This window comes from Bos indicus x Bos taurus, chromosome 2, assembly GCF_003369695.1.
Source record: "Bos indicus x Bos taurus breed Angus x Brahman F1 hybrid chromosome 2, Bos_hybrid_MaternalHap_v2.0, whole genome shotgun sequence".
NCBI lineage: Eukaryota > Metazoa > Chordata > Mammalia > Artiodactyla > Bovidae > Bos > Bos indicus x Bos taurus.
In genome coordinates this window covers 30,620,755-30,634,289 of record NC_040077.1, presented here as the reverse complement: position 1 = coordinate 30,634,289, position 13,535 = coordinate 30,620,755, and the positions used below count along the sequence as shown (strand labels likewise).

At 35.1% G+C, this 13,535-nt stretch overlaps 1 protein-coding gene across 2 annotated transcripts in view; it reads left to right on the top strand.

Annotated features, from left to right (window-relative positions):
* Positions 1-13,535, top strand: part of CSRNP3 (cysteine and serine rich nuclear protein 3) — a 203,802-nt gene that overhangs the window by 36,140 nt on the left and 154,127 nt on the right. For both annotated transcript variants that reach the window (XM_027558853.1, XM_027558862.1), the window contains exon 3: positions 1,209-1,297. In XM_027558853.1, the coding sequence (XP_027414654.1) occupies positions 1,285-1,297 (13 nt within the window). In that variant the 5' untranslated portion in view covers positions 1,209-1,284. The remainder of the gene's footprint in view (positions 1-1,208; positions 1,298-13,535) is intronic.

Sequence of the window (13,535 nt, the reverse complement as noted above, 5' to 3'; positions counted from 1 at the left end):
TTACAAACAGGTAGAGCTCTGTTGGCATGCTTGCTCGTTGGTTCTCGGTTGCTTGACATGCAATCTAGGATATGTATCATAACAGAGAAGACAGTTATTTTCTGAAATATTCCTCAAAATAAGTGCAAAGGTGATGTAAATTATTGCCTTAATGGTCTTCAGTATGTCATCATGTTATGCATAATATTCTTAACATTTAAATGTCTTAAAATTGAATTTTGAATCTATCTTTCCAAAATTTCTCATTCTTCTGCTGAATCTGGGCTTTCTCAGAAGCAAACTGAACTCAATTATCTCTATTAACTCTGTAATGCTAACCACAATTTGATAACACTATGCTACTGTTGTGTGTATTCTAAAGCTATTTAAAATGTATATCCATGAAGATACACGTAAAGTTTAAACAGAGAAAGAGGCTCCTAGAGACATAATTTTCCTAAGACAACTTTTTTCTCAAAGATTTTTGCAGTTTTATCCATTCGTAGCCCTTTTACATTAGCTCTTGTTATTGGCTATGATCAGTGATAGTTCATTCCTGGCTGTTGTGCAAACACAACAAATGAACCACAGTTCATAAGTTTCTCTATGTTGTGTTTAAGGAAAAAGTTTACATTTGTATATGGATTTAATGATTTATCTTAACTTATTAGAATGGAAAGTTTGTTAGTCCTTTAGAAAAAGTGATTATATTTGATGCATTTTAGTCTGGAAAAATAAAAGCCTTTAATTACTGCCAGGATTTTATCATCTCTTTAAATTATTTCACTAATCCTAATAAATATTTATTGTGAGTTTCATCAACTATCTAGCTACAATATTTTGGTTGGTTTTCTTGTTTATTTTTGTTTCTTGAAGATATGAATCTCTGGAGACTAGAAAGTTATTTAAATTTAGTGTGATGTTGATTGCTAAGATAAAGTGCCTTTAATATTTTTGTCCCTAGTAACAGTTGGTGATTGAATAACAGGTAAACAAATGAATGAAAGCATATGAATGATTAGAAATGTACTATATTCTTTTAAGATGGATATTCTTTCTGCACTAATTTATATACAGTATGATCATTCAGTTCTAAATTTAATGCCTTGTTTTTATATTCCAAGAATCCTATTGATTTTGCTCTGTGTTATATTTACACCTTGTTGTCAACTTTACTTCTTAAAAATATAACCTTATATAACATATTGAAGCATATTTTCTTTTTTAAGGAAAAAATAAGGCGATATCAACAGACTGAAAAGATGTTTTCAGAGGCGTAGCGTCTTCAGGGAGATACTGGCATTCATGAGATCTCAAGGTTAGTATACATTATCCTTTTCATAGTTATGCAGATCTGGGATGTAACTGTAACACTGTTCCCCATGCTGTTACTGCTAATGTGTAATTGGATAATAAGGAAAAATGCTCTTATATAAAATACATATATTTAAATGATCTCTTTAAGATTTCAGGAAATTCATTTATACTAAACATATATCATTTTATTCAATTGGGGATAATTACAAGAATTTTTTTTTAGTATAGAATTCATTTTTTATTAAAGTTTTCTTTAATTTTTTAAAGGGTAACAGTGTTAGGATAAAAATAAACATTATGCATTCCTATACATTTTTATTTTGAATTTGTTAAGGAATGTATACCTATTTAGCAAATTTTTAAATTTCTTTTGTATCTTATGTTACTGCATACACACATATACATACATTGTTTAGGACCGCTAAAGAGCAATCCTTCTAAAATTCTTAGAACCTCATTCCCTGACTTTCCCAAGTACAGTAAAAAAAAATTTACTTTCGTCAAAAAGTGTGACCTCAATAAAATGACAGTTGGTGTGAATGAGCAAAAGGATATGTGAGGAATTTTCCAAGTTGTTTAGAGTCATAAATCTAGAAAAGCAATGCAAAATAAGCCTGCTCTTATTAAATAGCTTCAGTTCAGTTCAGTCACTCAGTCATGTCCCACTCTTTGCGACCCCATGGACTGCAGCACGCCAGGCCTCCCTATCCATCACCAACTTCTGGAGTTGACTCAACTCATGTCCACTGATTTAGTGATGCCATCTAACCATCTCCTCCTCTGTCATCCCCTTCTCTTTCTGCCTTCAATCTTTCCCAGCATCAGGGTCTTTTCAAATGAGTTAGTTCTTCTCATCAGCTGGCTAATGTATTGGAGTTTCAGCTTCAGCATCAGTTCTTCCAATGAATATTCAGGACTGATTTCCTTTAGGATGGACTGGTTGGATCTCCTTGCTGTCCAAGGGACTCTCAAGAGTCTTCTCCAACACCAAGTTCAACACCACAATTCAATAATAAACAGATTACAGTAATAAATGAACATAAAGTATTCATTTGGAAATTTGAGTTACAATGTGGGTTAAAAATGGTTCATTCTGATGGGATAACTTGAGAAAGTGGATAATTTCTGACTACTTTGTATTATGGGGACCCAGTGTCAAATATTAATAATTTTAAATGAAATATATTAATGATTCTTATTTATTTTTATTTGTGCATTTATTGAGGTAACATTGATTCATAGCATTATATAGTTAGATATGTACATTGTATTTCTGCTTCTATATAAAACATAGCATGCTCACTGTAGAAAATTTAATTTCTATCTGTAATCATACAGTTGAGCCTCCTTACCCATCCCCTACCTGTTCACTGCCTCCCAGCCCCTTCCTTTCTGGTAACAACTACTCTGTTCTCTGGAATGATCTTTTATTTTGATTGCCTTGATCGTGTTTGCCTTCAGAATCTTCTTTTCCTCACTCATCCAAGAATACATCATTCAAAATTTATTTAGGACTTACCATATGCAAGACAATGGGCTGAGTGAAGCTTTGGTTGTTTCAAAATGAATAAGATACGGTTCTTGTTCTCAAGAACTGTGCAACTGATGTGTTACTGGGAAATTAATTGTATTATTAATGCAGGCAACACATATTTAAAAAGACAGGCTAGATTTAAAAGGGCAAATAATGAATCCTAAAGCACAGGGGGAATTATTTGGGGATTATTCATAAGTTCACATTATGGCTTTTATTAGCCAACCATACTGAGTGTTTATACCAATGGGAGTGATGCTCCATTACAACCCACATTCAAATGACCTTTTATTAAAGCTCTTCAAGTACAATACAAGTAAGTAATATGAGATTCTAAGAAAGAAAAGTCTCTTTTTTGCCACAACTGCAAATTTAATGTTGTAGAAAATAGTTATGCAAACACATGAAAAGAACAAAGGTGAGCATTGCCTACTTAGCTTTTCTTATTCCTGTACAGGCAACTTCTTTATTAAGCTAACCAGAGAATTAAATCATTTCCCCAAAGACCTAGAAAGGCATGTAGATTTTCAGTGCTTGTAATGTAGGTTTGAATGCTATAAACCCCTAAGGAATCCATATGCAAATAGCTGGGTAAGTAAAGAGATTTGCAGTGGAGTGGGAGTCTAAACTCCGCTGGAGATGGATTGCACAGCACTATGCTTCTCACAAAATGCTTCTAAAAAGTTGATGTCTTAAGGTGCAGCATCTCCAGCATTAGCCACAAGTAGGACTCCACCCCTCAAGCCATGAAAACGAAAAATGTCTCCAGACGTTGCCCAATAACCCCTTGGGAAAAATTATCCCAACATGAGAATCACTGATCACATCCTAACCTCCACAACCTCAATAAACATCCACCCCATATCAACAAAAATCCTTCCAACCACCAACAGCATCTTATTCTCAATCAAAGCTCAACTGAGACACTTTAAATTCCAGCCACCATTGTTAAAGTGAAACTCACTTCTAACCATCTGTATATGTTTTTAGTTTCATTTGCTTTCATCTGTCCTTGTATCTAAAATGTGTCTAACAGAATAATGAGTGAATATGAAATAAGTTAGAAAATTAGGGGAAAGGAAAAAATAAGGTTAAAACATAAGTTTTTATTGGGAGTCACAGAAGGAAATGGCAAACTACTCCAGTATTCTTGCCTAGAAAATCCTGTGGACAGAGGAGCGTGGTGGGCTGCTGTCCATAGGGTCGCACAGAGTCGGACACAACTGAAGTGACTTAGCAGCAAGAGCACATAGGTCTTAAGCTACAAATGAATAAATCTTTTTTCTCTCACTCTTGTTTTTCTTGAATCCGTGGCTCTTTCCATTTTCCCAAGCCTTACTTGGATTTTGGCTTGGACACCAGGAGCTTACTCTCCACATTTCTACAGCCTGTCCTTTGAACACTGTACACACAAACCTGAATTCATATAAGAAATTTCTTTTCTTAAATTCAGGCCCATGGACGCTATAGGAGTGAATTATACCACTCTGCAGATAGATGGTTTTCTAATCTGAGTTTAGTCCCTCAGTAGCATTCACTAATCCTCTCACTCTAACTGTGGTCAGCCACCATTTCAAAAGTTTATTGCCCAACTTAAGCCATACAATCCCTGCCCTTCACTCTCAGTGAACCTCCTATTTTGACAAGAAAATTGAGGTCATTGTACAGAAGCTCCTTGTGCACCCTTGTGATTCCCTCCAGCACCAAACAGCAACATCTAACATCATTCTTTCTTTCCTCCAATCTTAAGGGATCAGAAGTCCTTCCTGCTATTCAAGGCAAAGCCCAGATTTGATTTTATTCCCTATCACTGATGCTAAAGCTTTTACCATTAATTTCTTTTATATCCTTTACCTTCAATATTTTCTTCTTTGCTGACCCTTTTTCTTCAACCTATACATGCTCTTCAAACTTCTATCCAAAAAAGTAAGTCAACAAACAAAAGCAAACTGACCTCCCCTTCACTTGATTTCACCACCGCTACCATCCAATTTCTCTGCTCCCCAGCTCATTCAGGCTCTCCATAGCAGCGGTCTACATTCATTATCTCCAGCGTCCAAGACTCAGGCCCTGCTCAGCACAGTGCGATCTGATATCTAACCCCATTTAACAGAGCACGCTCTCTCTAAAGGCTCAGATGACCCGCTGCCCTTATCTTGACTGGCTCTCTCAGGGGTATTTGACACTTTTAACTTCATTTTTCTTCCTTCATTTCCTGGGCTGTTGTGACACCCCTCCCTCTTGGTCTACTTATCCCTTGGAGACCTTTTCACAAACTCTCCTTTCATGGGCTCTTCTTTCTGTATTCTTTCCCAAAGTCAGAACCATAACTCAAATACCAATAGGCAGCCAGAAGTAATATAAATGAGTGAAATCAACTCATTGAAAACAATAAATATTGTAGAAACCAAACAACATGCCTGCAACAAGTCTTGGTATTTTACTCCTGCTCAGAGGATAGTGCTCCCTAGAGACCCACCCTCAGCTTCCTGCTCCTCCACCCTCCTGGCCATCTGTGATCAAGCAAAGCCATACTTAAGAGTTTATTAAAGACATAAGTGGCAGTGACTGCAACCCTGTTCTTTGATTTAACTACAGAATTGCATATCACACACACACGTGTCTACAGAATATTAATGCCTGGTAAGGACAGACACGAAGACAGATCATCAGAGCAATGGAAATACAAAGTTCAAAAACAGACACTATATACATATGATCATAAAATGCAACAAAGAAATAATCATCTGTCAATGGGGGAGGCCTTCCAATGGAAGTCTATTAGCAACCCCACGTATACAGTTAGTGTCTGATAAAGAAGGCATTTTGAATGGGGAAAAGTAGGAGGGACAATAGCTTACTTAGTAGAAGGTACTAGAACAATTCTTTACTTGGGGAAAAATAAAGTGTGACCTTATACATAATATGGGCTTCCCTGGTGGCTCAGCGGTAAAGAATCTGCCTGCAATGCAGGGGACTTGGGTTTGATCCCTGGGTTGGGAAGATCCCCTGGAGGAAGGCATGGCAACCCACTCCAGTACCCTTGCCTAGAGAATTCCATGGACAGAGGAGCCTGGTGGGCTACAGTCCATAGAGTCACACAGAGTCGAATAGGACTGAAGCGACTGAGCAGCAGCAGCAGCAAAATAATAATATTGATCATTTTTATTTGGGCTTGTTCACCATCTATATATACTTTTGTGCAGTGTTTATTCAAATGTTTTGTCCAATTTTTTAAAAAAGACTTAATTATTTAGAACAGTTTTAGGATCATAGTAAAACTGAGAGGAAAGTACAGAGAGTTTCTATGTATTTCCCACCTCTATACATGCATGCTGCTAAGTCGCTTCAGTCGTGTCCGACTCTGTGCGACCCCATAGACAGCAGCCCACCAGGCTCCCCCATCCCTGGGATTCTCCAGGCAAGAACACTGGAGTGGGTTGCCATTTCCTTCTCCAATGCATGAAAGTGAAAAGTGAAAGTGAAGTCGCTCAGTCATGTCTGACCCTCAGCGACCCCATGGACTGCAGCCTTCCAGGCTCCTCCGTCCATGGGATTTTCCAGGCAAGGGTACTGGAGTGGGGTGCCATGGCCTTCTCCGATACATGCATAGTTTCCCCCATTACCAACATCCCTTAACAAAGTGGTACCTTTGTTGTAACTGATAAACCTGCATTAACGTATCAAAATCACTCAAAGTCCATAGTTTACACTAAGTTTCATTCTTGGTGCAGTACATTGTATGAGTTTGGATAAATATATAATGACACGTATCCATTATTGTAATACTATACAAAGTATTTTCACTACAACCCTAATCCTTTGTACTCTACCTATTTCTCTTTCCTCCCCACCCTCAGTCCCTGGCAACCACTAATCTTTTTACTGTCTCCATAGTTTTTACCTTTATCATAATGTTATATAGTTGCAATCGTATAGTCCATAACCTTCTCAGATTGACTTCTTTCACTTAGTAATATACCCTTAAGTTTCCTCCATGTCTTTTTGTGGCTTAAGAAGCCACATTTATTTTTAGCACTAAAAAATATTTCATTGTCTGGATGTATCACACTTTATCCATTGCCCTATTGTTGGACGTCTTGGTTGCTTCTAAATTTTGGTAATTATGAATAAAACGTCTAGTAACATTCAATAGCAGATTTTTGCATGGACTTAAGTTTCCAAACCTTCTGGATAAATACCAAAAAGTGTATTTGTTAAGTCATGTGGTAAGAGTATGTTTAGTTTTGTGAGAAACCACCAAACTGTCTTTCAAGGTATCTGTACCATTCTGCATTCCCAGCAGCAATAAAGAATTGCCATTGCTCCACATCTTATTCAGCATTTGGTGTTGTCAGTGTTTTGGATTTGGGGCCATTCGTGGTATCTCACTTTTAAGACTTAGATTTCCCTGATGACATATGATGTGGAACATCTGTTCATATGCTTATTTGCCATCTGTATATCTTTGGTGAGGTGTCTGTTCAGGTCTTTGACTCATTTTTTAATCTTTTTTCTTATTGTTGAGTTTTAAGAATTCTTTGTATATATTTTTTTGCCAATTTTTTTTATTGAGTTCTTTTCTGTTGTTTGCTTTTGCGAGTTCTTTATAAATGTTCTGTATAAAAAGCCTTTGGGAGATGTGAAATTTGCATATATTTTCTCCTTTTGTTGTTTTTGTTTTCTTGACTTTGTTTTCAAAGAATAAGAGGTTTTAACTTTGATGAAGTTATAGGTATTAATTTTTTCTTTTCTGAATTACAATTCTGGTGTTGTATCTAAGAGCTCTTTGCCTATCCCAAGGTCACAAAGATTTTCACTTGTTTTTCTTCAAAATGTTTTACAACATCATGTTTTACATTTAGATATATGATCAATTTTGAGTAAATTTTTATATAGGGTAAGAGATTGAGGTTCAATATTTTGCATACAGACATCCAGATGTTTTATTTTTTAAACAGACTCTCTCTTCTCTATTAAATCGCCTCTACACCTTCATCAAAATCAGTCACATTTGTCTGGGTCTATTTCTGGCCTCTCATTTCTGTCCCACTGATGTATGCATTTGTAATTTTTCCCATTATCACAGTCTTGATTCCTGTACTCTGTGGCAAGTCTTGAGATCAGGTAGTGTGTGTCCTCTTCTTTTTCAAAATTTCTTTGCACTGTGCATTTTAAAATCAGTTTGTCAATATCTACAAAAAATCCTGCAGAAATTTTGATTGGAAGCTCATTGATATGCATTTTTAAATGCCTCAAATTAAATTTAAATTAAACAACACTTGAAAACATATTCACCGAATATATAAGATAAAATAGTCAATATAATTAAAATATAGAGTTATTAGGGATGTTTGGCAAAACTAATACAATATTGTAAAGTTTAAAAATAAAATAAAATTTAAAAAAAAAGAAAATATTAACTTCATTAAGATAACTTCTAAGGCCTTCTGGGGCTTCCCAGGTTGCTCAGTGGTAAAGAATCTGCCGGCCAATGCAGGAGACACAGGTTCAGTCCCTGGGTCTGGAAGATTCCCAGAAGAAGGAAATGACAACCCACTCCAATATTTTGCCTAGAAAATCCCATGGACAGAGGAGCCTGTTGGGTTACAGTCCATAGGGTTACAAAGAGTTGGACACAACTGGGCAGACTCAACCTGCAGCAAGGCTTTCTGAGAACTTTTTGTAAAAATTGTTCTGCTGCTGCTGGTGCTAAGTCACTTCAGTCATGTCCGACTTTGTGTGACCCCATAGATGCCAGCCCACAAGGCTCCCCCGTCCCTGGGATTCTCCAGGCAAGAATACTGGAGTGGGTTGCCATTTCCTTCTCCAAAATTGTTCTAGTCACCTCTAAATTAAATATATATATATATTAAAATAATTTAAGTAACCAGAAACATTTGATGTGTAATAATGGTCATATAAGTATATAAAACTTTTCAAGATAGTGTAGCATATGGAAAGAGAGTACCAATTTAAAGGTCAGCCTGAACTTTGAGTTCATTCTTATCTCTGAGGATTTATGCAAACTGTTTAAATTTTTTAATGTTCAGATATTCTATCAATTAAGTAGATATAAAGTCTGACACATTGTAAATATAGAAGTGGATTATTATTGGTTAAGATGTGGAGAATTGGACTGTGTCATAATATAGGGATGGACAAGTAAATTGGTTCAACTTTTCTAGAAGGTAATTTGTCATTATGTGTCAGATAATTGTATTCTTTGCATCTTCTTAGGAATTCCATATATTTAAAAACCTTAATGAAATAATCAATTATGAACACAAAACTATGTATACAAAAATGTTTATTAAGATAATGTTTAAAAAAATGAAAATAAGAAACATCTACAAGTCTGATAATAATGAAGTAAATAAATTAATTATTTAATATCCATTTAAAGTAATATCCTGAGATGGTTAAAATAAAGACGTTTGCACAGCATATTTTATTATTGCAGAATTATCTGCAATATACCAATAAGTCAAAAGTAGGCTATAAAACAGTTTTTGCAGTATGATGCCATTTATGCTTTTAAATGATGAATATGCATGGAAGAAATGATGACTAAATAAATGCATGTGTGTGTGGGTGTATGCACATACACACACATATAGAAAGTTGGTTTTGTCTGAGTGGCTGGATGTAGATTTAATTTATTGCTTTTTTGGTTTTTTTCAATAGTCTCCAAATTTTCTGAAAATATATCTTATTATTACCAAAAATTGGGTAATTAAAAAAAAATAGAATATGGAGGTGTAGGAAATCATAAACTACATAAAAAGATAAACAGTCAACTACTTAAAACATTATTTCATAGATGACAGTGAAGGGTTAGCTTTATTATTTAGCCATATTATTTAAAGAAATTCACAAATTAATATGAACATCAATAAGATACCAATAGAAAAATGGGCTAAAAAATGGAAGAATAACATGCATAAAAATGAAATATAAATAGCTGATAAACATATAAAAAATTTCATCTTTAACAGTACTCAAAGAAATGAAAATAAAGTGTTGTAATTTTATGTCTATCAAATTAGCACAGATTTTTTATTACCTGTTTCACTGACATATACTGTCAATGGAAATATGTTAGTAGCAAAATATGTTAAAGGTCCATATGCTTATGCTTTATTATGTTAAACAAACAATAAATTTCCAGATCATAGCATTATATATAAATATTTGAATCATTGAAAATAATAAACATGTTCTGTAATAGAATTGCTTGAAAAATTGTGGTACATCCAGAAGATAAAATATTATTCGTCTACTGAAATTTCTTTTACAAAAAATTTTAATGACATGAAAAATACTCATAATATGTTCGATGAGAAAAATAGACATGAAAAAGTGGAGATAATATATAAAAAGAGCATTAAAGTAGATCAATGACAGAGAAGTTAAAATATTTTAAATTATTTTATAATAATTAAATATTATAAATAGTATTTGAAATACAGATTTTTTTCAAAGGTAGAATGGCAAGTGGTTTTGATTTTTTCATTTCTAAATGTTCATAGTTTTTTTCTATTGAGATATAGTTATATAATATTATGTAAGATTTGTGTATAACATAATGATTCACAAATCTTAATGATATTTTCCAATTTTAATTTTTATAAAATGTTGGCTATGTTCCCTATACAAATATCCTTGTAGCTTATTTATCTTATGCATAATATTAATACATCTATTAATCCCCATTCCCTATATTTCCACTTCCTCCTTCCCTCTGCCCACAGGTAACTGCTAGTTTGCTTTCTATATCTGAGTTTGCTTCTTTTTTGTTATATTTACTAGTTTATTTTATTTTTAAGATTCTAAATATAAGTGATATCATACAGTATGTCTTTCTTTCATTTATTTCACTTAGAGTAATGCCGTCCATGGAGAAGGCAATGGCACCCCACTGCAGTACTCTTGCCTGGAAAATCCCATGGACGGAGGAGCCTGGTAGGCTGCAGACCATGGGGTTGCGAAGAGTCGGACACGACTGAGTGACTTCACTTTCACTTTTCCCTTTCATGCATTGGAGAAGGAAATGGCAACCCACTCCAGTGTTCTTGCCTGGAGAATCCCAGGGACGGGGAAGCCTGGTGGGCCGCCGTCTATGGGGTGGCACAGAGTTGGACACGACTGAAGCAACTTAGCAGTAGCAGCAGCAATGCCCTCCAAGTTCATCCATGTTGTTGTAAATGACAAAATTTCATTCTTTTTTTGACATAGTATTCCACTGTATATATATACCACATCTTCTTTATCTGTTTATCTGTTAATATCATGTAAATCTTCAGTTCAGTCAGTCACTCAATTGTGTCCGACTCTTTGCAACTCTATGGACTGCAGCACACCTGGCTTCCCTGTCCATCACCAACTCCTGGAGCTTGCTCAAACTCATGTCCATCGAATCGGTGATGCCATCCAGCCATCTCATCCTCTATTGTCACCTTCTCCTCCTGCTTTCTATCTTTCCCAGCATCAGGATCTTTTAAATGAATCAGTTCTTCACATCAGGTGGCCAAAGTATTGGAGTTTCAGCGTCAGCATCAGTCCTTCCAATGAATATGCAGGACTGATTTCCTTCAGGATCAACTGGTATGATCTCCTTGCAATCCAAGGAACTCTCATTAATATGTAAATCTTAATTTTTAAAAATTTGCTTATCTCCTTTCTGTCCCAAACCTTTTCCTGCTGCTGTATTTACCATCTCATTTAAGAATAGCCAGTCATGAAAATCAGGAAGCTTCTCACTCATCAGTGTTTCCAGAAAATTACAACCAAATTTGACTGAGTCTTTCTTCATGCTCTTCTCATCCCCTCCTGAGAGCTGCACTGTCATGACCACCACTTCAATTCTGCTGCTTTTCATCTCTCAGCTGGATATGGTGCCAGCCTAATTGATGAGTTTTCCTGATTCCATTTGTGTCCCTTCAAATCTACTCTCAACACGGCTCCCCGGAGACTCAATCTAAAACAAATGTCTTCCTTCACCCTCCTACATTTCTTCAGCAGTGTCTCCTACACTGATGCGATCCAAGTCGCTTGTCTCAAGAACCTGCCTTTTGCATTCTTCTTCAGCATCTTCACTGATTGTGCTCAACCTTGGTTCTGCATTTCATCATCCTGAACTCTTATACTCACCCCTTTGGTTCTATAACTTTGTGCCTTGGTATAGATGCTTGTTCTGATTATAGTACTCTTCTGTTCATCCTCTTCTCTTTTTTTATTGCTTTGCTAGCTCCTCTTTATACTGAAAGTCTTAGATCTAGTGATTCCTCAAGCAGAAAAGGGTTTTTTTGTTCAGAGCTTTTTCCATATTCTAGCTCCTCATGTTTACTGTCTATCAGATAATTAGCTGCTTTTTTAAAATTATCTTTTTACTGTGTTATCCTCCTCTCAAAACCAGTGAGCTCCAAAGTATAATGAATGTAACCTAGAAATGAGCAACAAGGTCTTTTGAGAAACAAAAATATTACTGTCTCCATTTATATTTGTTCTTCATTTCTAATTTCTATGTTTGTACAATAATACATTGTATTATGTATAAATGCATATATATATATATTCATAAGAGTAGAGTTCATGCAGAAATTCTTTTTTCTGCTGGTGGGAATCTATGGTTTGCCATGCTTGAAGACCATTGTTCTGAAGCTTTGCAAGGACAGGGAATATGCCTTCTTATCCATAGCATATGGCAAAATTTTGGGCATAGATACTCTGTTCATCTTAACTAAAAGTAAAATTTTACCAAACTCTTACCCACATTTATGAAGGTAGTTGTGAAGTGATTAAAATTTAAATTAAGGTGGAAAATTCTTTTTTGTTTACTAAACAACATGTATGAGAGTTAGAGGAAATCTGAGACAGACAAATAGAAAGCAGTAGAGGAAAAAATTATACTTAAGTGATGTTCATCATTGCAAGTGGTTTTAAATCATGAGAAATACAAAGTTTTAACAGACACATGCTTGTAGTTTCCCAGATACAGTAAAAATGCAACATTGTCTTAGACTAGATCTACAAGAATTTATAAAAGAGAGTATCCCTTTTCAAAGGAAATTAAATTTTAAGGATAGAGTGTTTTGTTGTTCTTGAGTCACTAAGTCGTGTCCAACTCTTTTGTGATCCGCTGGACTATAGCTGCTAGGCTCCTCTGTCCATGGAATTTCCCAAACAAGAATACTGGAGTGAGTTGCTATTTTCTTCTCCAGAGGATCTTCCTTACCCAAGGATCAAACCAGCATCTCCGGTATTGATAGGCAATTTTTTTTTACCACTGAGCCACCAGGGAAGCCCCACTAGACTGTGTTTGTATACTCCAATTCTGTAAGCTCAGACAGTGAAAGTCCTTTAAAAACTCCCTTTTCAAGGAGCTACTCAGTTTATATATGCATTGGAATATCTGTAAATTAGTTTTAATACTGATAGAAGGACCAGAAGTCTAAATCTGAGAGAAAAATTCCATTCAAATGTTTGATTACTTTATAGTGAATTACTCTCCTGATTTTAATAAAATCATAGTTCTAGTTATTTGAAACTCCAGACATAGAATGTAAGGAAAATCTAAGGAAAGTCGTCATTATGGTTTGTATAAGAACAAATGGGTACACAAATGAATGAATAAAATTTACAAGCTGTGTTTTGGTTTTGGTTTCAGGATGAATTTAAAGTATATATTTAAATATAATAACAG